Here is a 26989-nt window from a genome sequence, read left to right on the forward strand (position 1 = left end):
TCTGTCTGTCTGTCTGTGGACAGATTTTGTCACCTTGATATCATCACAACAGTCAAAGATGCAGTCATGAAACTTTACAGGTGTTTAGTTGAGAGCAAAACGAAGCTCAGGTTCAAAGATATGTATGGTCTGACTCATGAGGGCTGAGTATTCATTTACTACTGCAGTAATGACTTCTGACTACTGATGATCCCATGAGCTACCTATTAAATCCTTGGACTGTTACACAGCACTTCTTTGCCTGAAAGTGGTTTCTCCATAGTGGCTGTTTGATTCTGGACTGGCTGCTGTCTCATGGTCCTCTGCCTTTGGCCCACTATCTGGCTTGTATACTGTATTATTTGAATGTCAAACAGTACCTTTTATTTATTATTAAATTTGTATTAATGATCCACCAAGGTTCAAAGAAGGTCATTATTCAACCAAAACTTGATCCTACTTCTCTTTGTCTGAGCCGTGTCCAGTGGAACGTAGAGACCTACTCTGACATTCCCTGCAGCACTTAAAGAAAAGGTAGTTACCGCACAGTAAGTGGATAATAATTACCTCTGCCCTGGTGTGAAGGTTAGCCCGTGATTGTGTTTGTTTCCTTTGTTTCTTTGTCTGTAACCAACTAATTGTGACAAACTAATGGCCTGTGCATGTTCCTGCTTTCTGTTTCCTCACCTAAATCGACCCTGTGACCTTTCCTGAGGCGCTGCCATCAGGCCTAAATTTCTGATTCCTGATTCCTCACTCGCTCAGACACAGAATTTGATGTGTAGATTCATGCTCCCAAGAGGAAACTCCATGAATCTGCATGAAGCTATCAGCTTTTCCATGTTCAGTAACTTTCTCCTCCTAAGCAGTAAACACAAGGACACACTTTTGACAGTCAATACCTACTCATACACACATATATATATATACAGAGGACTGAATTTTGGGATTCAGCAGGCAGATATTGCTTTACAGCTGTGAATAGCTTGGTGTGTGAAAAAAGAGGAAGCCGGCAGCCTGCTGATTTGTGCAGCTATTACCCGGCATCGGGGAGCGCTCGCCTATCTGCAAATACGTCAATTATAAAAATGCGATTACAGCCTTGTAGGAGGGGGAGGATTTGTGTTATCCCCGGCTTTCCCCTTTTCTCTCTCTCTCTCTCTCTCTCTCTCTCTCTCTCTCTCTCTCTCTCTCTCTCTCTCTCTCTCACACACACACACACACACACACACACACACACACACTTTGTCTCTGTATTCTGTCCTCTGCCTCTCATTCACCCCACCCTGAGTGAGGAAGATGTAGTTTTCAAATGAGTTTTACCAAGAAAACTAAAAAAAACAAAAACTACGCACTGAAAACACAATCAGCATTTAACTTACAGTGGCAGGAAGGCAAAGAAGGATGGAACGAGGGAGAAAGAAGAAGGGATGAGACAAAGAGGAGGAGAAGAAGTTAAGGGAGGAAAAAATGTTGAGGCAATAGATGGATGGAAAGAGGGAGGAGTAGGTGGAGAGCAGATTAGGAGAGAAATAAACAAATAAAGGGTGGAGGGTAAGGTCAGGGACACAGAGGACATGAAGCGTGAAGTCCCACCCGCCCTAAGAGAATGAGTCCAATGGTGCAGACTCACCAGAATCACCACCCACAATCCCATTTCTGTTTTTCCTGCTGGAGCTTCTGGGTTCACACAGGTTACACAGTTAGTGAGTAATTAATAAGAGACCCAGGGCCAGATTTACTACGGCGTTTGTTCCTGTCATGATGTGACGCATTCTGTCCTGAACACATGTGGTGTATTTATAAAACAGATGCACCAGGGGTGGGGCTGGACTTTGTGTGCCATTTGTCATTAGGAAGGTGTGTCTCTCCCTTCACTGCATATTGTCAAAGTTGTGTCAGTAGGAGGGGGAGACATATTAAAAGGGGTCGATTATGTATTTTACTTGATTTGCTGCGGTCAGTTTATTTGCAGTTGACAGTTTTGAGAGAAAAATCTCCACGCCTCTAAAAAGGAGATGTAAACACAGCACAAGAAAGATTCTGGTGATGATAAGAATCATGCACAGCTTGTTTATAACTGAAGACTAGGTCACTAGGTCCCACTGGGAATTCATTTTTTTTCTGAAATTCTTTTGTGTTAGTTCACAATAAATGTTGTGTTCCCTCTGATCCATAGAGGAAGCCAGAGCTTTATATGGTACAGTATTATGAGGTAAGGCGACCACTGCTGGTTGTGACCACAGCATGAATGGATGCACCCTCAGCTGCGTCTGGTTCAGGGAGCCAGTTTACCTGTGACTGTGACACACATGGGATGATTTAGCTCTGGCTGTTGCTGCCTGTTATTGTGACTGTGCGTTGGTTGTTGTGCTTTTGGCTGTGACACATTAGATTATAATGGGTGGAACACTACATGCAGGGGTGGTGCATATGTGCAGTGTACTGACAGACAGACAGACAGACTGTGCGTTGTATTGAAGCTACTGTATTCCTGAACTCCTGTGGCAATATCTGATAGCAAAGAAGCACCGCAGGTTCATGTCTCGCTCGGATTAATGATTATTTTGTGGCTAATGTTAAATGGAGCAGTTAGGAGTAGTACAGCCACTGTAGCAATATCCAGAGCATCAGAGATTTAGCCACTAATGCAGCTGCAGTCTGAGCAATAACCATATACACAGCCACAGCTTCATCTTCTATGGCCAGGCAGAGTAACTGCAGCATTACATTATCACTGATTTCACTGTGATCTTAGTGATAGAAATCCCACTACTGAACTGAGCTCTCCTCACAGTGGGGGCAGTACCAGGTCCAGTTCGTGTAATGAGCTCTTACTGTATACAATATTTTATTCAAAAGTTACAGATATATGCTCATACTTAAGAGTTTCAGTCATTTTTGGTCTTTGAACAACTAGTACTAGATCATGAACAAATCAGTATAGTCCTCTAGCTATAATTTTCTCCATTAGTACGGCTTTAAGGATAAAAGACTTGCATAACAACACTTTTTCCAGTTGTTAATACAGCAGTTAAACACAAAATTTGTTCTCTGGAGTGCTCAAAAACCATCCCAGCTCCCCAAATTGCAGCCAATTTCAAAGTTCCTGAGTGGGCAGAGCAATGAAAGCTGGAGAGGTTTACATTTTCATCTAAATCAGGACCAGTAGACATGAAGACCCAAATAACAAGGGAATATCTTTTTGAGACAGAGCACCATCTGCATCCGACATACAGGACAAATCCATCAGATCAAAGTGCACCCTACTCGAGACAGAGCACAATCAGGAGGCGATTGGCAAACCACTTAAAACTGAGTGAGTCCCAAACAACATTTTTAAAAATCCCTGTTGAGAGTGGTAATAGAGCTTTTCATGAGGAAACACACAAGATGTTAAATCAGCAGTGCATGAAACCGACAGTACACTCAACCATTAAGATGGAAATATAAGTGAGGTAACTGAATTTGGTAACTTGCATAAGATCAACCACTAAGAGAATTTCTATCTGTACTCGACCTACATTGTTTGGGCCATTTGGGGGCAGCACAGAATTTGTAAACACATTTATTCCAGTATTTCATAATCAGTCTCTTTTTATCTCTGGTTTGGTCTTCACCGCCTGTTCAGTTCTTTGACTATTCACCTAATCACTGAATTCTCTGCTATTTGTTGTTGCTCAGGTAATGTACTTTTTATTTTTAGAGATGTTTCGCCATAAACAGCTGCCTGCTGCAGCTGGAAACACGTCTGGTAAGACTGAACCGAAACAATAAAGTTGCGTGACATAAAATTAAACTTACTACGGAGTTGAGTTCCTCATGCATGGGTCTAAGCTGGCTTTCAGTCCAGCCAACAAAACTTGCGCCACTAAAGTCTGCTCTCCTTGTGTATTTTTTTTTTAATTGACATGGTACATGGAAAAAACATTTAGTTTCCCCATGCTGAATGTGGCCTCTGTTTTCTTAACATGGTGGTTGTGCCGTTGTTGTGTTTGAGGACTAAGCAGGATGAAAGAAAGAAGGGATAAGGAAACAAGAAATGAGTGGAAGAGGGATGAGAAAGTATAAAGGGAGGAGGATAAAGGAGTGTAGAAAGGACTGAAGGAGTAAAAGGAGAGTGAAGAAAAGAAAAGAGGGAAATGCAATTACTTGGTGAAGAAGGGATTTTGGAAGAGCTGAATGTTTGTTGAGAGCAGTAGAGAAGGATGAGGTAATAAACTGTTGACCAGCGATTGATTTCTTCCTTCATGTTCTTCCTTTCATTTTTTTCCTTTCTGTCCTCTTCCTCTCTGGCACACTCTCTCTCAAATTCTGAGGTCCAAGCTTTGCTTTTGTTTTCAGTAAATTAGCACAAATCCTTCAGCACACACACACACACAGACACACACACACACACACATACACATACACACACACACACACACACACACACACACACACACACACACACACACACATGTACATGCACGCACACACAGCCCAGTGTGGTTTTATAGCCACAGATGGTCTATCAGAGGGGAGTGTATGAGTATTTTGAGCGGTGATGGAAAACCATAGGGAGACATAGTTTTGTGCGTGTTCGTGTGTGTGTGTGTGTGTGTGTGTGTTTGGCTGTAGAGGTCTATGTATAGCGACAGTGAGGAAAAGGCTGTCAGAGTGGTAATTCAGAGCTCCGGCTGCAACCATCAACACCAACCTTGAGTGAGAAGAATGGAGCCTTGTTGAAGAGGCTTTCACACAGAGGCATTACACAATGTGCTGCTAGGAGCCCAGCAACACATCACACACTATGTGGACGGTGTGTGTACATGTGTGTGTGTGTGTGTGTGTGGGTGGCATGGTATTAATGTTAGTTTGACTAGGAGAGTCAAAGGAAAGCATAGATGCACATGTAACGTAATGTACTTGAATTTCTCTTCCTTTACAAGCGAGGTTCGACTGGTGTATCGGTTCATTTTACACCTGTTTAGCTTTGGCAGGAAATCTCCTGGATTGCTTCACTCTTCTTTCAGTGCAGTTGGAGCTAATACTGCTTTAGTGTCTGGCAATCACAGATGGAGGAAGGAGTGAAAGGCTGATGGAAAACAGTTTGTCTTAAGAAACTGCATTCATGCCCTAAGAAGCCTTAATTTTGAGAGCCACACGCTCCAGTATAAGGGAAAGGCAACAGATCATCTTTACTGTCTCATTTGTGTCACTGTTACTAAAACAGTTCATTTGACAATGATGTGACTGTAAAAGACTATAAGGTATCAGCCAGCCTGTTAAATTCACCTCTCATATTGTAGTTTGACTGCCCATATATTATGTATTATAGCTCAGGTGGTAGAATGGCTCGGCCATTAATTGAAGTGTTGGTGGTTCACTCCCGCTGTCCGGGAGCGACACGCTGCAGCCCAGTGTGCTCTCATTAGGAGAGGATGTGGGAGGAAAAAAATGTAAATCACTTGTGTGTTATTCATTCATATAACGTTAAAGAACGTTAAAGACGGCACAGTTCCAGCAGTTGTTGTAATCCAGAGCAGCAGGTAATCATGTGACTAAATCAGTATAAAGTTTTATTCAATTCTCTATTTACATCAACAGGAGTAAAAATCCTACAAACTCTGGTAACAGCACTTTATAATTACAATACTTTAGATTAACTTTGTGTAACCATTCTAGCAGCTCTGTGAGGCAGTGCTCAGGCACAGCACTGCTGTGAGCTAAATGCTAACATCAGCATGTTAACATGCTCACAATGACAACGTTAACATGCCAATGTTTAGCAGGTATAATATTTAACTTGGTCACCATCTTGGTTTAGCGTGTTAGAATGTAAACATTTGCTAATTAGCACTAAACATGAAGAACAGTTGACACTCGTGGGAACTGCGTTTGTTTTTCAGGTCATTAACCAAAACACTGAACAAATTCAATTTTGGCCTGGTGATGCTGTTAGATGAAAAGTCAGGGGATCACCACAGTTATTAGAATTTATTGTGAGGGGGGACATGAGTGTCTGTACCAAATCTCATGGCAATCCATGGAGACAGTTATTTTGGTGAGTACAGTGTCTTCATAACTGATATAAATGATGACCAAAAATATGAACATAAGAACAAAGTTGTAATAAAGGTATTAGGGTTAAGGTTACTAACATACAGTGCAACACATGAGTAGAAACTGAATCCCTTGTTTATATCACAGCTTCAGTCTAAAAACATAATTAAACTAAAATTAAGCTCCTTCCATTGGTGAACGTCCCGCTTGCTCCATGTGTTGCTGCTCCCTTCCTAATTCATTCTGGATGATGGACTTTTCACACAGTTCAGAGCCGACAGACTCTGTCTGAGTCACATCACCCATTCTACAAACAGGTCTGGAGAAAGAAAGCTGAATGGTCCGGCCATTACTGCAGTCTGGAGGATTTGAAGTCTGTGCAATGTATTTTTCAACTTTGCGAACCAGCTTAGCAGCGGATTAACTCTTTGATTGAGTCATGTTATATAGCTGGCTGACATCCGTCGGATCAGGTGAGGACAGTTTGCTGCATGTTCTCACCTTCTATTCTCTCCTCTATTCAGGAGCAAGTATCATGCTAATGTGCTGCAGCTATTAATAGGAAGCTCCATCCTGTCTCCATCAACACCTGACTCACCTTAACTGGCTTCACTTGAGAGAAAATGGACCCTGTGTGTGTGTGTCTGTGTGTGTGTGTGTGTGTGTGTGTGTGTCTTGGCATGAATAGCCATCCATCTTTTCTCCTCAGCTGTGTTTATTCCTTTATATGCCCCTGCCTCCTTTCCTCTCAACCTGTCCTTGTCCTCCTTTTCTTTTGTCGTTTCCTCTCCTCCCTGCTCATCCTCTTTCTCTCCTTTCTGTCTCAGCCTTTCATCATTCTCTCCTTCCTCTTTATTACTTTCATCTTTCCTTCCCCACCTTCCTTTCATCCTTTTTTACTTTTGCAGCCTTGCCACCTCTGTCCTTTTCCCTTTTTCTCCTTTTTTTTCTACTTACCTTTCACTGTCTTGCTCTCTGTGTCCTTCCCATTCTCCCTCATCATTCCTCTTCTTCTGTCCTCCATCCTTCCTCTGTTTCTTCCTTTGGCCTCACCCACCCCTCCTTCCTTCCCTCCTCCAGTCAAAGGAAGTCAGCAGAGAGAGACAGAGGGGAGCAGCACTGCCTGCTAAACAGTTGAGCACAACGCACTCTCAAAGCTTTGTGTGTGTGTGTGTGTGTGTTGGCCTGTAGACTTGAGTATTAAGTTTGTGTTTGTGCGTGACTAAGAGAATGTATAATTTGTGTGTATACAAGTGTGGATGAAGTGCACTCGTGACATTGAATTCAATGTTTATTCACTAGAGCGAGTGTGTCAGTGTGTGTCAGTGTGTGTGTGTGTTGCAGGAGCCACTGTTTATCACGCTGTCTCTTCTTATCTTATTCATGAAGTCCAGCTGACTGCCGCCTCCCTCTTCTTTCTCCCCTCTCTGTCCCCCCACTTTACACACACACGCACACATGCACACGCACACACACCCACACCGGTATAGAGCTTTTGAGCAGGTGTTACTTTTTTGCTTTTTTCATCTCCATCCATTACACATAATGGATGTGTGTGTGAAAGCTTTAAAAAAAATGAAAAAGTGTATTTGAGCAAGACAGTGTGTGTGTGTGTTCTGTCTGCAACAGTCCTTGTCTACCTCTCTTTGCAGCGGCCTAATTAATGTCATCTGTCTCACTTACAGTGACAATGCTTCTCCTCTATTGTCTCCTCCATTCTTTTCTCCTCCTTTTTCCTGTCCTTTATTCAACTCTTGCTCCTCTCCCCTTTATTTTTATCTTGTCTCCTCCCTTCTTCTCTCCTGTTTCCCTGTTTTTTCTCATCTTTTCTCACCCTGATTTATACAGTGTGTATGAATGAATATATTCTCAGGCTTTCTGCACATACTTGTTTGTTGTATAGCAAGACCAATATGATGAGAAGTACAAAACAAAGACCAATAATTCCAAGAATTAAATGTCAATTGACATAAAGTCCTTGGTATCAGGGATATTCTGAAGGTTGGCATCAAATGTCTGGTTAGATTTGTTATCTTATTTACTAATTTGTTCCAGATTTCAATCAACTTTAGACTTAGTTTTATTTAGTCAGTTTGTATGGGAACGTAAGGTTTGTTAATAAGTGAGAATATTTCTTTTAAATCGTGACACTTAGAGGGTCAGTGTGTTGAATGTGACATTACTGCTATATTGTTGGAATTAGTGCTGTTTAAATGTACATTATGCTGAATTTATCAAGAACAGGTGCAAACACAGAAGAATTGTTGTTTTGCGTCAACAACAAACCTCATAAAAAAGAGGCAGGTCATAAAGCAGATCCAAAACTGAGCTACTGACCTTAGTATCAGTCAGCTACCTACAGCTGGTGGTGATGCCACAGTCAAGTTTTTTGGCCCTGATTCTGATCCAAGTCCATTAATATTTGATATCTGCAAATATCAAGTCTGATCCAGTACTTACATTTACACCACTTAAATGTTAAATGATTAAACAGCCTGTATCTGACACATTGAAATAGCACATCTGTGGACTACTTCATCTCACACACCTTACTTTTTAGAGCTTAATGATCAAAATACTGACGTTCATGGTTCAAAAATATAAAGTTTATAAACATAAGTTATTGATATGATATGAATAAAAGTTCATCTGGGAGAATGCCACCTCTGACAGTGACGTGATGTGATTAGCTCCAACAAATGTGTTGGATTTATTGGAACAAAAGAAACACAGTTCGCTCGTGGTTGTACAGAGTGGAGGCTCTTCACTAACAAACTATCAAACACTGACAGTGGCGTGTAGAGACCACACAAACTGGCTAAAACTGGTTTCATTCAGGCCTGTCATCAAGTTACTGGTGCTTGTTATTTTTGTTTTCAACACTGCTCTGCTAACAATTATTACTGTCATACCTTAATGAATCTGTGTATGAATCCAGGAAATAATATTTCACATTCACACACACCAATTTTCACTGCCTTACACTGTGGGATCCTGCACTGTAGAGTCCAGCTGTCTTAAAGGCACCTTCAGGCTGAGGTGGACTAAACGCAGCAGAGTACAGTAATGGAAGGATCAGATTTCGATCGACGTTATTTTAGCTGATACTGATCCATTAAAATGAGCCCAGATCGGCCCCCGATACAGATTCTTAGGACTGGCTCAGTACATCTCTAACTACTGGCTGATCCAACCCTGCTCTGTATTATCTAAGAATGGACACACACAAGTTGACTAAATGCAAGTGAGCACAACATTAATAATATGTTTGGACGAAACAATTCATATTTTATGAAATTTCTCCTCATGCCCCTCACCCTGTCTGTCTCCCTCACAGTCTGGTTCCAGTATAGCACCTCAGCAGGCAGACCCCTCCACCTCCTCCTCCACCGCCTCCTCTACCTCCACCACTACCACCACGAAGGCGGAGGAGAAGAAGCTTTTATCTAAAGACTCCATCCTGTCTCTGTATGCCAGCAGCTCAGTGGGCAGTCAGCCGCAGAGCCAGCAACAGCCTGCTCCAGGACAAGGTAATACACACTCACACACACAGACACACACCACACGCAGATTTTTATTAACCCTTTTTTATCCAGGTTCAGTCAGCTGAGCCTGAGCATCCCTACCAGCGACTCCACTGACCCACATCCTGAAACACAAGGAAAAATGTGTTCAGAGTGAAGTCAGTTCCTGCAGTTACTCTGAGCTCAACATTTACTCCTGTATTTTGGTAAGTTTGGCCATAAGAACAATAACATTTGAACATGGATGGATGAAGTAAATACCCACATCTGGAAACTTACAGTAAGTCTCTGTCCTCTGTCAGTTGAACTGTGGTGTAGTTTATTAGGGCTGAGAGCACCGTCTGTTCAACTACAGGTTCTAAGCTCAAAGTATTAAAGCTTATAGTTATATTGTTTCCAAAGTACAGTATTTAACAAACCACACTGGGTGGCATCTATAACAATATACCAGTCTGCTTTCCACTGATTCCCAATCTCCTCCAAATGGTAACAAAGAAAAGTCAGTCTCATAACATCCTACTCCACAGTGCATTTCAGCACCTTTAAGCTTATTGTTTTGGTTTTACAGGCAGCTCTGTTCAGCTGAAATGCTCTGATAAACCTTCTGTATGTTACTGCCCAGAACTCTACTAAGAATAAACCAACTATACAGAAGACAGCTAAGGCTGAAAACGGACGTTCAGTCTGACCACGCCTTTACGGACATACACAGAAAGAAATTATAGAACACTAGGTCCCAGCCTTTTTGCCTTGTGTCCCAACACCCATGGGAAAATAAAGCAATGCCTCCGAGAGGCCCCCATTCACACAGATTGCACAGTGTTTATGTGTTAAACCACAGAGTGATTTTTTTTCTGCCCGTGTTGACTCATTTGAATAACTTATCATTTTAATGAATTTTTTAGAAATAGTTGCTGAGGTGAAGGTCTGCAGCAGTTACCATTTATTTGATCTCCTGGCCAAACAACTCCGTGTGTTGTACATGTAGAATGTAAACAAACATCATACACACGGTGTCTCGTAAGCCAGGAAAAATATGCGGTACACTGTTCAAGCACAAGGGCGCACACTCAGATGTAGGTGTTTGCACACAAACAGAGACACACACCTACGCACTTTCGCAGACACACACACACACACACGAGAGGAAAGATGCATCATAAAAATGGAGGAGAGTGTGGCAGATGAAAGGTCAGTGTGCTGAAAAGCAGGCAGGTCCACTCCACGCCGCATTTACTGGAGTCCCTCTGCAGCAGTAAAAATAGAGAAGTGTCTGCAGATTCACACTCATCTCACACGTATTATGAGTAAAGACTGAAGTGCCAAGACTGTTTGTGTGTGTGTGCGTATGCGTGTGCGTGTGCGTGTGTATGTGTGTGTGTGTGTGTGTGTGTGTGTGTGTGTGTGTGTGTGTGTGTGTGTGTGTGTGTGTGTGTATAGGCGGATGTTCATACATACAAATACATCAACCTGAGCATGTTTGGAGCGTGTGGGAAAGCATTAGAGTTACATGTTTTCTGAATGGTGGATAGTAGGCTGCAGATTTATGCAGCAGGCACATGTGCATATTGATTGTATTGCTGCATGATAACACTGATGTGTGTGGAGGATTAGGAGTGGAAATCAGGATGAAGGGCTTTCTGCTGCTTTATTGTCCTCTCTGAATCCAAATAAATGCTGATGGAGATCAAAGCCAAAAGAACCTTTGCCAGGCTAATGCCTCAAATCACTCACTTCCACTGTGTGTGTGTACTGTATGTGAGTGTGTGTGTGTGTGTGTGTGTGTGTGTGTGTGTGTGTGTGTGTGTGTGTGTGTGTGTGTGTGTGTGTGTGTGTGTGTGTGTGTGTGTGTGTGTGCATGGCAGTAGGTGCCTCTCCGTATTGTAACAGGATGTCTGTGGCTCTAAGTCGAGCATATAACACAATTTTCAAAATGTCAGAAAACACTGATGTCACAAAATATTACAACCAGTCCATGTTGAGTCCATGTTGGTAATAAAACCTTTATTGATTTCCACTACTAGTCAAGGAGTTTACAGCTTTGAGACTTGGCATTGTATTCTAAAAGAGGCTCCAGTATAATTCAGTATGAGGAGGCAGTCTCCAACATTTTCTACATGCAGTGAGCATAGCTGGCTAATATCAGAGTTTGTTTTTGCCTGTTTTAAAGAAGTTATCTCCTCGCTGCTCCTTGAGGTCTTTGCACTCAGTAAAAATACTGATAAATCTGTGTTTTTATGTTTTGCCACTTATCATTTTCCTGCAGTGGTCTCATGCAGTGCTGTTGGGGAAATGGGCTGATGGCTGATATGCTTTCATGAAAATAAGACATTCTGCATCGTTCGATTAATGTTTAGAGGCAGTAATAAGAAGTGTTGCCGCTTTTTGGTGCGTTGAAATCATCCCAATCATGTTTGTCTAATGTTTTATGTTATAAATTTAGTCTTGCATATAATTCAAAGTGACTTTAAAGTTAAAATGCTTAAGATTTCAGTCTGGCTTTATTTTGAAGTCCTGGTTGAGGTGCATTTTATCAAAGCAGGTTCTAGAGTTTCCTTTGAAACATCACCTGTATTGACCACTCGTAGCAGAAAACATGCCCCGAGCAGCTCCTCTGTCAGAAACACAACAGAAGAGCTGGTTGTGTGTGTGTTTACGGAACACACACACACAAACTGTGGGCCAGGCCATCACAATGTTTTAATAAAAGCAAAAGTCAAGAACTGGCCTTTTCCCTTCTTCATGTGAGCAACCGTGATCTGAGTTCAGCATGATTAGTCTTCCAGACAACAGCAGGGCACTGTAGAGGGAGTGTGTTGCTTCGGTGACATGATGAAGGTTTGGCCTTTCACACAAAGAGTTTGTCAGCTGCTGCTCTACATCCAATAGCTGTGGCTGTTTCTGCTTGTTGTATTCCTGCACAAAACTCACCAAAAATGGCCGTCCTGTTTTCGGAAATCATCCATGTCTAACCCCGGTGCCAAATACGTTGCATTTCCTGTTTCTGCTTCACAATAAAAGCTACTCCATGTTTTGCCAGTTGAATACTTCTGACGTGAAACGGCAGCAACAATAAATATTCTCTTATCAGCATCAGCAGTAACTACATACATTAGGTGAGATAAAACTGTGAACACTGATGTTGAACTTCATGCTGTATTTCCTGTGAGTCCCACAGGAATGTTGGACTGAATTACTTTTTATTTTAAATTTAGTTTATTTACAAACCACCTTTCTAATGGGGAGCACAAACTGTTTTCTACAGAAAGGTTAATGTGATGTCCTGTACAAACCTAACCTATGTGTGTGTGTGTCGTCTTCTTAATCCAGCAGGTATGTACATGGGCCAGCCTCAGATGCCGTTCACCCCACAGGGCTTCACCCCCGGAATGGGCGGAGCCATCCCACCCGCCACCATGATGGGTGGAGGGGCCATGATGTCTGGCATGGCTCTGCCTAATGGGGGCTACATGGGCATGCAGCAGCAGGGCGTGATGCCAGCAAACCAAGGACAGAACATGTACAATATGCAGCAGGGACAGCAGCAAGGACAGTGGAATATGAGCCAGGTAACACACAGGACAGAGAGAAGTATGTTTGTGTCTCAAACACGCTCAGAAAAATGGCCGTTCATTTTATGATCATGATAAACTCATTTTAACATTTAGCTCGTCGTGGTTCCACTCCAGTTCCTCTGCTCATTAATCTTTACGGAAGCACAGTTAATAATAGTTAAATGGTGTATTGTTTGTCGGTAGCATTGGATTTTAATAATTTTTATATGTTTTTAATTAAATCTGCAGGAAGAAACTGTAAATACACCACAGACATACTATCACCTGTGCTTCTGCACCTGCAGGAGACAGTACCAGGATGTTTAGAAACTGAATATACATTTGACAGGTGGAGCGTATTTATTTATGTAATCCCACTCTGCACTTGAGCAGGTGTTTTCCCATTTCATATTGTGCTGTTCTACTTTGTAATGACTTCTAGCAGTCATTTTAAATTGGCGTCACAATGTGTTTTTAAAAACGCCTAGATTCAGATTAGCTCTTGATTGAGCTTTAAATATAAATATTTTATCTAACTAAATAATTGTATTTGTTTTCTGGGGACAGTTTTCATCCAGAGCCCCCAACAATTTAGCGTGAATCAGTGAGTTTGGATATCTTCTGTGGTTTCTGGAGTGTGATACTGGAAATTCAACCAAGCCTTTAATGTGTCTTTTAAAAGGGAGAAAGAGCAGAAGTCAAAAGAGGTGAGATTTTAATTGAAAAAAGACAAACCTGTTGTCAGAGAATAAAAGCACAGAAGGTGAGTTTGGACTTATTCTCCAACTGTTATGGTAAATGTTGTTAACCCAAGGTGCGTTTAGGGTTAAAATCATTTCTGCAACATTTTTTTATTTAATCCATCATTTTCATGAGGGTTATATAGGTATTACCTTTTAAATTTGTCTGGCTTATTGTTCCAAAAGAACTTCCTTTTTTTTTTTTTTTTTTTGTTAAAAACATTTAACGAAGGCTGCCCCTGGGGAGGGAAGTGCCATTAAAAGATAAATAAACTGAGGAATAATGAGAGTATTAATCAGTGTTATCTTTGCTTGTAACAACAGAATTTTTTTTCTCTCCAGGGTTTTCAAACTTTTTCAATTTTCTCCACTTCCCTTCATAATTTATCTAAACTAGATCTTTTAGATTATCTGAAATATGAATCCCCAAAACATCTACTGAGCCATTACTCAGCACCATAGGTCAGAACCAGTACCGTACCTCTTAATGGTCTGACTCTCATTATAGCGAATTTATCACAATTTGGATTCAATCCTGATGTTTTAGAAAAAAAGATTTAAATTAAAAAAAAAAAAAAGAAAAGAAAAAATTGCATCATCTTCAAATGCTGTTATGTGTATATAATGTTAGTGCCTTTTTCTTCTACGGCACTTTTTCTTTTTCCTGTGGTACATTTCCATTATCCAGGCCCTAAAAGTTGATATATGCTCTTACACAATGTTCTTCTCTCTAATTCTGTGTAAAGCCCAGTGCAGTTATGACCTCACCCCTTCAGTCTCTTTAAAAGCCCAGGAAGAGCAGCTTTAAATAGCCTTTTTTAGAATCAGGGTTATTGTATGATAGTATAATGTATTTTCTTTTAATTCTTCATTTCTGTCCAATAACTCTCTTTTGTTTTTGTCCCATGAATGGTGCCAGGGTCATTTAAAAACCTGCAAACAGGTTGGGGTGGCACATATCCAGGAAAAGTGAAATTACAGCGTGGATACATCAAACACTTTGAGTTTAGTTAACAAGAAGTTAGATCACTTTCATTTAGTCATTTATTATTCCAAAGAGCTTTTCTTCATTAGGAATCATTGATTAAACATTTGATAAAATCTCACAAGATTGGACCAGCACACAGAATACAGCCAGTGTTGTCCCTTTAGTTAAAATGCAGCGAGCTGAGACTTAACCGGCTCTGATATGACAAATGCAATTAGATTGAATGATATGAAACAAACAAAACCCAGGACTGGAGGCTGGCTCTATATTACCACCTCCTTTATTCCTTTTCCTCCTCTCAGCAGCAACAAGCAACACTACTTTCAGAGTGTGTTTACAGAGTAAACTAGCTGTGTTCTAGTTCCCGCAGCTCTGACTGCAGATCAGTCTGTTCTGTCCTTGTTTTACCTCCATGAACCATCTCCTACGCCCCATTTACACCCAGTACAAGCATACGCCCTGTATCTGGATTCTTTGTGTGGGTAGAGGTGTGACATGATTTATGATTATACCCACATTGATTGGATCACAGTATGCAAATTATGTAGCTGGGGCTGGCAGACTTGTTAACAAACATAGCGTGTCTCAGGACAAGGGAAGCAAAGCCGCTGTTTGCACTTTACTTATTTTTCCTTGGCAGAGGAAGAGCTCGTCTGTGTGCAGCAGGAAGCTGTGAAGTTAGGTGATGATAAATACGCTGAAAGTCCCTGAAAACTTGGTTTCAAATCTGAAGTTCTTCTCAATAACAAATAAGTAAATAAGTAAATAAATAAATAAATAAATAAGCAACAATCAAAGTTAAAGCTTTGAGAACATCATTAGGTATTATGAGGTGAGTTTAACAAAGAGTCTGCTGATCGGCTTCATCAGAACTGTATGGATTAGCAGTGGCCTGACAACATAAGCTGCCATCACTGAACATTAGACAAAGTTCAGACAATACAACAAACATGTCTGTGCATACAGTATACCATGAGACACATCATAAAGACTACTTCTTTTGGAGCATGTCTAAAATTGTGCAGATGTCTCAGTAACCCAGCTGAAGAGGACAATCTACAAGTAAGGCCTCACTCTCATGTTAAAACCAAACCTGTTCATGTAGGACGCCATTGTTCATCGCTGTAGTTATGTCATTTACATCTGGCTGGATGTGATCACAGTGTGAGCCAGAGATTGCAGTGTGTTCTGTGGATTTACACCTGCAACAACATGAATTCTTCCTGGTTCAGATAAAACATCAGATACATGTTAACACCAGGCAGGAAATAGGTTTCACATTTCATCCCTTTTATTTTATCCCAGCAAATGAACCAAACTCACTAATATTTATCGAGTAAGCTTAGAAAGTCAAGTCAAGTCAATTTTATTTATACAGTCACAAATAACAGATTTACCTCAGAGGGTTTAAAGTGAAGCTGTGCTACCAATTAGGGATTTCATTAAACAAGATGTTAATTATCGAGCTCAAGTGCAGCGGTGACACTGTTAAAAACATGAGCGAAGTTAAGTTAAAGCTAACTGGATAATTGAGTGGTCTGTCGATAAGGGAGGAATAAAGTCCCATCTTTTACAGTATGTTTGTTACTTAGGATTAAAATTTGTTATTACTTATTATCCTCAAGTAAACTGTTTGATGAGGTGACAGCTGTGAAAGATAGATAGTTCATACCCAGACAGTCCAGAGTTTTACTAAAATGTTTCCCATGAAACACAGTGTTTTCATGTTTAATGTGTAGAATGACTACACGCTATTTTTTTTTTGGTTTAAAATAATCTCCTGTTTAAAAACAGACATGATTTCTTTATGTGAAAATAATGTAAAATGCCCAAACACATCTGTTACCTGCTGCTCAAACACACACACGCTGCTTATATCCGGTTATATCCATACTGTGTGTGTGTGTGTGTGTGTGTGTGTGGTTCTGTTGTCAGCATCTTGACGACAGGGGCGGTTAATGAGAGATCATAAATTACCACTGAGACGCACGCACACCGACACACACACCTTTGAACAGTCGAGGTGGGAGGTGGATGACAAGGTGTGTGTGTGTATACTGTGCAGCTCGATGTAATGGAATGGTGAGTTGATGAATGAGCACTTGGTTGCATGCACTGTATGTCCCGGCCTGGACACACACACACACACACTCACTCACTCACTCACCCACAGCTCTCAGATGACCAGATAAGTGAGCAGCGCTGCACCAAAGCACATTCATAATAGATAAGACAGAATGGAAGGAGGAGGATGAGCAGGGGAGCAGAGGAGGTTGGGGGAGAGAGGGGTGAGAGGGGTGAGAGGGGGAGAGAGGGCAGGGAGCAGGGGAATCTGAAAGACTTTTAAGAGCAGGAATGAAGGTAAAAAGCGAGGGATGGAGGTATGGGATTGGAGCTAAGGGATGAAGAGGTCGCCCCCCCTCGTGCTGCTGTCTCTTTTTGCTAACGCTGACTCCCCTCCTCTCTCTCCTCCCCCTTTCTTTTCTCCCTCAGATGACCCAGCAGATGTCAGGCATGGCTATGAGCGGTGCGGGGCCGACGTCAGGAGTCCCCGCGGCCAGTTGGCCCGCGGCTCCACCGACGGCTTCCGGCCAGACCCTCAGCACTCAGCTGTGGAAGTGACGAGGACGGGGGTCCAGAGGATGGGTAGGGGAAAACATGGGGCAGTCACATGGAAGCAAAACAGCCAAAGTTGCGTCCAACCGGGGCCCATCTCCTCACATCTCTGAATAAAAAAACGCACAGCGGGGGCAGTTCGATTGCCCTAAATTCCCCTCCCAAACCCTACACACCTTCACCATCGTTACTTTAAAAAGCCAACATGACATCACACTTGGCAAAATGAAAAAAAAAGAAAAAAAGAGAAAGACTGGCAGCTGTTGTGTCCTGTCTTTATTCGATTTTCCTCTTCTTTTTTTGTTTTCCTTTTGTTGTTGTTGTCTGAAGAAAGAGACAAAAACAGCATAAGAAAAAAGAAAGCTGCTGGACCAGTAACTCCAAGTCCTATTATAGTAATATTATATCATTACCAAAATGGATAGTTCGTGCATAGTCTTTCAGTACGTACAGTAGATATGGCTATCTTGTGGTTGGTTTATGCTACCCTGTCCTCACCCCTCCCTCTGCAGTATAAATTGTAACCCTCCCCCTCCCCCTCTCCCTCTCCCTCCCCCTCTCTCTGTAGGGCGAGCAGAGCCTCGTAGCAGATAATCGTCTGAGCAGTACTGTATCTATGTGAATATGATGTGAAACCCCCCACTTTTCCAGAGCCATAGGAGAGAGGTTGATGCTTTGACTCTCAACAACTTTGGTTTGACTTGTACTTGTCACATGGCACTCTGTGGCTGGGGGGGATCTGGAGACAAGGTTCTCCCTTTACTTAAAAGCATCCTGTGAACTAAGTTTAGCGTTGCTAAATACCATAGGGTTTGACTGACGTGGGTTTAAAGCTGCTTATACAGTAGATGTTACTTTGCACTGATTCACTGAGTCATTCTCACATAATTTGACCATTTTATCGCAAAGAATTCTAAAACATTCTGAGTATTAAGTCAAACAGTGTCTCACCACAACCACTTGAGGTTATATTTTTTTTTCTCCCCCACAGCAGCCTGTGTAACACTGATCTGCTCTGCAGTGAAGATGTTATACACCAGTGGTTCCTAACCTCAGGGCTGGGGGACACGATACACCTGAGGAGTCGCATCAATGTAACTCTCACTGAAAGTTATTATTGATATTGAATTGGAGCCGGGAAATGATTAGCCTATCTTAGCGCAAACACTGGAATCAGGGGAAACAGCTAGCCTGGCTCTCTCCAAAGTTTGAAAATACACCTACCAGCACCTTTAAAGCTGACTCATAAACATGTTATATCTTGATTGTACAATCAAACATCTGTACACAAAGAAATTGTAGATAGAACCTGATTAACTGTTTCTCCTGCTTACAGTCCTTTAGCCAAGCTAATTAATAGCTTCCTGAGTCTCGCTCCATACTTAACACACAATATTGATCTTTTCATCTCACCCTGCAAACAAACTAATAAGCGTTTATCCAAAATATCATGATCATACACACATGGCAGACCAAACAAAGTAACTGCACATTGTTCACTCCACTCCCATAGCTTCAAAAGCACAAATCAGTGTGCTTTTTTCAGTCTAACACGTTTGCAGATATTTCCGTTGGATTCATTTAACTGGCGCTAGCAACGGTCCTGAAAACTGCAGTATTCACTTCACACTTTAACAGACTGTCTTAAGTCAAGACAGTTAAGGCAGTCAGCCGGATATTTTAGATCTACTGGATAAACAAAAACTTGCCCAGCACTTGTTACAAATAGATATTCCTTTGCTTAAAAGCCAAGAAATGTTGGGAACCACTGATGTGTATATTTAAGTTCACTGCACTGAATGTGACAACACCATCTGGCCAGTTCCTCAGTATGGGTGCTTTTATCAGGGATGACTGTGTCCAACCCTGTTTCTCTAACTGCTAGCTGGTTAAAACCAACCCAAACCTCCCCTGGGTGTCTTTGGTAGCCTTGCTGTGATGTGTTGAAGTGTTTTAAAACCAAATGAGCTGGGTTCAGTAGAAACCGAGCTTTGACCCAGTTAAGACGGTTCCTTGTTGTTGAAATGAGCCGTTTCCCCCTTCGCTCCCTGAGGCAAATTAAAGCACGACTGGAATCACAGCAGTTTGTCTCTTCTGCACTTTAACTGGCAGAGCAGGTACTGTATCTCTCACTGTGTTGTGGTTTCGCCTCTCAGATCGCTGTCGGGGAACGGCAGAGATAAGTGAACTGTCACTTCACTTCCAACTGTGGGGTAGAAAATCCATTTAACTTTTTTTTTTTTATTATTATTCTTTTCAAAACTGGGACCAGTGTGACACCCAAAATGTTTCTCCTTCCATATATGATGCTATAACCGCGTGTTCTGCCATCCGCCATCTTTATTGTGATGTTTTGTTGTGTGCAGTACAAGAAAAGCACAGTTAGTCATAAGCAAATAAACCTGGACGACCAATCAGAGGGCTAGACTGGCAGGAGGAGGACAGTGTGGAGGGACAGGATTGGACAGTGATGGAGAAAGTGGGACCTGTATGAAATCACTGGATGGGTCCCATCATCACTGTCCAGTCCTTGTTTATTGGGAGTGAGAACAGAGGAGCAGGAGGAGAAATGAATAAAACACACACACACACACATGCACACAGAGCTACGATCACACTGCCGAGCGCCAACGCAGAGATTCATGTCCGTAAACACAGGGTCCCTCTGCCATGCAATAACTGTAGCACTCTGTTACACATGTGGCCAGTGTGAACGACACATATTCAATAAATCTAACGTCCTCCAGGTTTATTTCCGATGTGTTTACATTTTCTGGTGCCTAATACAGAGAAAAAAAAGTGGTTTCCGTGCATTAAAATAATAAATACCAAGAATATTTTTTTTCTGTGTTCATCTTTGTCCAGTGACTCTTTTAATAGTACAAGTACTGTTTTATCTTTTGGGAATTTTGTTTGCTCCTTTTTTTTTTTGTTCCAAGTTTTACAAGAGGGTCATTTGGAATAAAGGCTGTGGAATCCTGGATTTAATCCCATTTATTTATTTATTTATTTCCTGTGTGTACATCAAACACCAGCACATGTTCAGTCCCCTCTAAACTTCAGTGTTACGGCAACACTGCTGTTAGAATACACTGAAGGAAATGGTTCTTTACACATCTGAGCAGTGAAACCAGCAGCTCGTCTGATGCTCGTGCTGTTTATATCCCAGCTACTCAGTTCATTCCTCTTTATTCCTCTGCCGGCAGGTGCGTTTCCTTGTGAGGCGGGTTTTCTTTGTTGTCGGCCCGCAGACTCTACATTATTGATGGCAGTTTGTCAGGAGAGATGATGCTCGTTACTTCACGTGTGCCACTTCCAAACCTGATCACATACTTCACATACGCACGGGATGAGAGGACGGCAAAGGCTGCTCCAGTTCATTATATGTGACCAGATTTAACGGAGAATTACATAGCATCAATAAGTCATTACTACATTAACTTTGAGACATTCATGTAATTGATGTCAGCGGAGGAGACCAGAGCTGGGGAATGATGCTGTTCCTGTTGGCATCAGAGAAGGTGCTGTTCCTCCAGAACAAATTGAGCTAAAAGTTTTGGCAGGTGATAAAAGGAGTGAAAAGCTGATGTAAAAAAAAAAAAAAAAAAAAAAAAATTTTTAATTTGCTCAGTGAGAGAAGTGTGGAGGGTTGTGTGAAGTAAGTTACTTTTCCTTCCTCTGAGAGAGTGAGATGAGAGAGAACGGTGACAGTGTGGTGTCGGTCAGACGCCGAGCTGGAATCAGGATGCCTGGTTCAGAGTAAAGACAGGAAGCATTGAAACAGCTGGTCTGGTCCTCACTGAAGTAAAAAAAAAATACATTCACCTACACCTCTGAATTTAATTAACACATTGGATCGAGTTTGTTAAGAAGACCGACTTTCCCTAAAACCACAAACTGTCATTTTGACATTTCTATTTCCGTATGTGTTGACTGAGTGAGATACACTGTGTTTAGAGCAGGTGGGTGTAGCTGTTTCTCCTTCTTCCTGTCTTTCTACTTCTCTAGCTTTATGCTAACTACTTCCTGACTCCAGCTCTGGATCTGACGCACATTAAATTAAAACCAGTGTTTTCATGTCACCCACAGAAATGTAGCAAATTTCCCAAAATGTCAGAAATTCCTTTAACTTTGACAAATACCGGCATTACAACACCACTGTCATAAGATATATGCTGAACCACAAGCCCTGTTTATAATCATTATATCACAGTAACAGTTAATTTTGACAATGATGTATTAATGTTGAAAAACGACATTAATGAAAATGATTCACATGGCTTTTTTTTTTTTTTTTTTTAACATTTCTACTTCAGTTTCAGTTTTTTTTTTTTTACATCGGCGAAGCCATGGATGGAGAAAATGAACAGTCCAAGTCATCCCAGTTTGTAAAAATGAACATATTCAGTGTCGGCCAGTTCTCACAAAGCACGTTTGACAGACAGCCAGAAGTCTTGAATCATGCAGCTCCTCGGAGTCTGTGTCCGTCGCGAACAGATTGTATTAACCCGATAAGGAGCGAAAGCAGGGTGCTGTCTTTAGCCCCAGCCAAGAGATAATGGGCAGCCACAATCAGCTTCTGCTTTCGGAGCCTCGGCTCAGCTCTTCCCCCTTACACCTCAATGACCACAGTGTCCTTTCGATGTTTGGGCTCATTTGCGAGGTGCGGTTTCTCTGTGCGAGTGTGCCAAACCAACACCTGAAAAAAAAAGAGGAGGGACAATGAGAAAATCTGCTGACAGTGGAAAAGCTAGTCACTTAAAAAAAAAAAGACTGAACGGGCTGCTCGGATAAGTATAGCACAGATGCAGGTGGATGGCAGAGCTTCACTGATACCATTTAAAACCATATAAGACTTGAAGTGATAGGTTTTTGTATTTCAGCTGCTGATACCTGATATTTTGAGCCCAAGAATTTTTTTTTCTGTGTGTCAGTGTAGAAAAATGTCTGAAGAAGCTTTTAGAAAATCCTGTTAGCAGTTGATTAAAGGATAAGTCTGGTTCATAACAAGTTAGATTCATTTTTTTCATATAGTATTCTCCATCTTTGCTTCCAGTAATGATAATAGTCAATCACTCAGTCAAGTTAAAGTTACCCAGTGCAGGTTTTTGAACAGTAGCAGAACAGAGGGAGTCTTTTTAGGTTCACATTCTCGTCCTGTTTGTATCGAATCTCACCAGCGATCTCACGCTCCTGCAGATGGTTTCACACTATTCAGCTGATGGACAGCTGGTGCTGTCAAGAAACACAGCAATTTGCCAGAGAAAGGCAAGAAAGAAAAAAAAAAGTTCTTAACAGAATATATATATATAGACACACTAAACTTTAGTGAAATAACTCCACTGGATACCTTTATTGCTGTCCAGTAATCCAGTGGTGAAAGGGACAAAAGCAGTCAAATGATTACACAAAGTAAAAAATGTTCAGTTCACACACCAACTTCCTGGTTGTAACTTTGACCTGCTGTACTTGCCGTAGTTGAGCACGCACAGTTCACCTGCACAGTGAGGGGTAATAACTGAGACTTTCTGAGACTGCTTGTGTGTCTTGCCTCGTTGGACTACAGGCTACTAATAGAGGTCTTCACAGAAACAAAGTTTTGGACTTGACCCCAGGGCCTTTATTAAATCCAACATGACATGCATAAATTGATTTTCAAAATAAAAGAAATCTGATTTGACAACGACCCAATGACCTGAGTGAATAGACCAGGCAGTAATCAGACCCAAGCTAAAAATGTGGCCGACATGAACCAGATCAAACAGAGAAAACACCACCGCAAGCATGATGCTCCACCAGTTAGCCTTGGTATTACACATACAGATCTGAGACCTGCCACAATACAGCTAGACACAGCCTGACCTGGTTCCTGGATTAGATTGAGCTAAAGTAAGAAAATAAGACACAAACTGTAACAAACTAGAATGATCCTTTAAGACGAGCCTCAGACTTTAACCAACAGTCCTGAAGCTGAATATGTGGGGAACCTTCATATCGTTAGAGGTGAACAACACTGACTGGTTTTTAATGAAACGCCAGTGTTCTTGTCTGTCTTAAAGCTGGTGTGTAGCTGTATTTCGCTCTTTGGAAACAGTTTTTGAAGTCAGGGCTTCATTCCTTGATGATGCTCTGAAATATCTGCCAAGCAGAGATTGTATTGTATCCTCCTGCTGTTGAATTTGATGCTCACCAGTCTGCCAGGAGGGACTCCACACGCAAGGAACAGTCTGACACCTCCTGAAACGGATCAAATCAAAAGCAGCACGCAACTCTCTGCAGCTGTTTGTTTTGTGTTTGCAGCCAATTTCACAGCAATACATTGGTGAGAAAATGTTGCAGTGGATGCAAAGATTGATATTTTCCTGGAGAGAGGGACAAATTTAATTCCCCCGAGATTCAAGTGAGGTTATTTGCAGTGAGAATTTTTTTTTTTTTTTTTTAGCTCATAGCTAATGAGCCTATAATTCAGGTTTGTGACATTTTGGTGTCCAAAGCAAAACACACACACACACACAGATGCATGATTTATTGCTGGCTGTGAACACTGCCGTTGTTTCTGGGCTTCTTCAGGTGGAACATGTCACTTCCTGCACACTGTGCAGCTAATTGGCCCGCTTTGCATATCTAACAAGGCTAATGTAGCAGCTACTAAAGCATCACTGCAGAGCTGTGGGGAAAGTGGTACCGCACGTGTGCGTGTCCGTGCACGTGCGCGTGTGCTCTCACGCACCAATTTACGCAGTCAGTCAGTCAGAGTGGCCTCCCAGTTCCCTCGGACTCGCACACACCTCTTTCCCAGTTTTCGCTCTATTTTCCCCACTCATCACATCCACTTTTTCTCTCATGGCTTTGCACTGGTTTCTTCCTCTCAGTCCTCTCTCTCTCCTGCTCTTTCCTTCTCTGCCTCCCTCAGGCAACTTGGAGACAAAAAGCTTTACCAGGTTAGAGCTTTTCTTTCTTAATAACATGAGAGAAAGGGCAGCTGTGTTTCTCCCCATCAGGAGGAGAAATTTGTAGAAGCACAGTGGAGGGATGATTTGGTAGCAACAGCTTACACTGTTACCTTCAAATAACAAGCATTTAAATCCCAGAGTAGCTGCAACCTGGGTCTCATGTTCATAGCTTTAGTAATAACATAATCAAAACGTATATTTAATATAGATAATCAGAATTCATTTTTAAGATTTTTTGTATTATTATTATTATTATTGCTATTAAATTATTATTTAATTAAATCTAATTGGACAAGAAAACTGTGCAAAACTACAGCAAGTGTTGAACCAGTCTGTAACCTGGGATGGATGTTTACAGTGAACAGTCTGGATAATGACTGTTAGCTTTCAGCTTCTCCTCCAAATATGTTTCCCCAACCCGGGGCTGGCTGGGTGGTGCTGAACGAAATATCGTGACAACAAACCGCCTGAGAAGAATAGTGTGAAATCATTTTCGATCCAGAACTACAGAAGAGAAAACCTACAGTAACATACCATGACTACAAGTCTGAAGTCACCTGTCCACACAGAACCATGTCATGTTTTTTGTTGGATTAATCTGAACTGATTATGTGTTTGAACCTGATTATTGTGAAGAAACGACAGATCCTGATAGAAATTATGTCCAAAAGCCCCAAACTCAGTCCCAGTTAAACAAAACCAGTCACAGTGCTGGGTCCATTAGTAGCAGCTGTGGATCTTTTGATCATATCACACAGTCTTCCTCAGCAGATGGAGATTTCCCAGTTGTTATGGAATTCTAGATCTTGTTTTTCTGAGCACGATCATTTTTTTTTCTTTTGTTCTGTTTCCATGAGCAAACTTTCAGTCTGTAACAAACAAAGAATTAGCCTATAATGGGTCAGACAGAGCAGAAAGCATCTAACCCTTTTGTAAATGCACTCAAGATGCACTAAGGATCACATCACCCAAACCAGACCTAATAACCATCACTAATAGTGGTCAGAAATGCATTTAGCCACATTAATAAAATAAAAAATTAAGTTTTGTAGAAACCTGAGAACCAATGCAAATGAAATAGACGGTGATATAATCTTTCAGTCCATGGCAGCAGACCTCCCTGTGTCCCTTTTCTTTCCTCTGTGTCATTCTGTCTGTCTTCTTTTTTAATCTCCACCTTCAATCAATCCATCTACCTATCCCCTTTTCTCTATATGGGCTTTTACTCTCCTCCTCTCTTCTCCATCTCCTTTTCCTCCTGTGCTATCATCTGTCTCCATCTGTTCCTGCCTCCCCCCTCCTTTCTTGCCCTGTCACTGCTGTCTGTTGCCATTACTCTCCCGCTCTAACTACATTACAGCTCCTGTCAGTCGTCTCCAGATACTGACCCGGCCATCAGATGAGCATTTCTGGCCTCTATTGTCAAGGTCGGGATTCAGGTTCTGTGATCTGATCCTAGATACCTTCCTCAAAAGCGGATAGAGCCTGGAGTTAGGGTGTGTCACAGCTGCTGGAGAGGCCATCGATATGAAATCATTTCAATCACAGCTGTTCAGACCGGCCAAACTCAGCCAGAGGTGACTGAGATTATTACTGATGTTTAAGAATTGCTGAAATCCATCAAGTACAAAGTGTAGAAGCTCAGCTGTTTACAGTTCTGTCAGGATTTAGCTGCACTGATCAATAACACAAGGAACTGTACAATAATTGATGATGTTGGTTGAACTGACTTATGTAATGTACTGTCTTTACATTAATACATTAATATTAGATTGCTGAAGATAACTTGTGAGTAATAATGATGATAATATTTTATTCTTATCTGATCTACTTGACATTTCTTATCATATGATTCCTCTTCCAATTTCCAGTTTGTCACAAGCACCTAACGTCCCTGCTCCTGATGGACGTTTTGACTTAATGAAATGTCACCTCAGCTACACAGGGGATGTTAAAGAGGTTTTCCTGGAGTTATTCCTGAGAGTTGTGAAGCTTTTTAGTTTGGATTTGAAGAAACGTCTCATTGATTCGCTGCATGTAATAATACTCCTCACACAGCTAAGTTATTCCACTTATATATATATATATATATATATATATATATATATATATATATATATATATTCATTTATACCTTATTACTTTTTTTACATATATATCACATATATATGGTGTGATGGTGTTTCCAGTTGTATTATATTCTATTGCTTTTTATTCATTGTAGAAAAGAATAATTATGATAATTAATTATTATAATTAATAATTAATGACTTCACTTTCTTTGCACTCAGATCAGTCAGTGATGATTTCATCTTTAAGCACATTACGTGATGGCATCATATTTTCTGCCTCTACCTCACTGAGCTGAGTGAACTTGTGTGTTACGTTGTCATGATATCAAATCTCACTGCCTGGATTATGATCAGTGTTTCATGGATCACGTCACATCCTCTGACTGCGCAACATAGGCTTCGTGAATGATGATGATGATGTCACATCCTGTTGCTTTTGTAACAGTGACGTGATAAATGCTGAAATTGCGTCCTCCTGTCTGCACAGTGCCGGGTGATGACTGATGATGTCACAGGCT

At 41.4% G+C, this 26989-nt stretch overlaps 2 protein-coding genes across 4 annotated transcripts in view; one reads left to right on the forward strand and one right to left on the reverse strand.

Annotated features, from left to right (window-relative positions):
* smap1 (small ArfGAP 1) overlaps nucleotides 1–20355 on the forward strand; it is an 85230-nt gene extending 64875 nt beyond the window's left edge. For 2 of the 3 annotated variants that reach the window (XM_041049041.1, XM_041049042.1), the window contains exons 9-11: nucleotides 9362–9554; nucleotides 12879–13117; nucleotides 17324–20355. In XM_041049041.1, coding sequence (XP_040904975.1) covers nucleotides 9362–9554; nucleotides 12879–13117; nucleotides 17324–17452 — 561 coding nt within the window. In that variant the 3' untranslated portion in view covers nucleotides 17453–20355. The remainder of the gene's footprint in view (nucleotides 1–9361; nucleotides 9555–12878; nucleotides 13118–17323) is intronic. The other variant, XM_041049043.1, reaches the window with a different exon arrangement.
* Nucleotides 20356–21863: 1508 nt separating this feature from the next.
* Nucleotides 21864–26989, reverse strand: part of b3gat2 (beta-1,3-glucuronyltransferase 2 (glucuronosyltransferase S)) — a 38560-nt gene continuing 33434 nt past the window's right edge. The window contains exon 4 of the mRNA XM_041050081.1: nucleotides 21864–22145. Coding sequence (XP_040906015.1) covers nucleotides 22059–22145 — 87 coding nt within the window. The 3' untranslated portion in view covers nucleotides 21864–22058. The remainder of the gene's footprint in view (nucleotides 22146–26989) is intronic.

This window comes from Toxotes jaculatrix, chromosome 11 (genome assembly GCF_017976425.1).
Source record: "Toxotes jaculatrix isolate fToxJac2 chromosome 11, fToxJac2.pri, whole genome shotgun sequence".
NCBI lineage: Eukaryota > Metazoa > Chordata > Actinopteri > Toxotidae > Toxotes > Toxotes jaculatrix.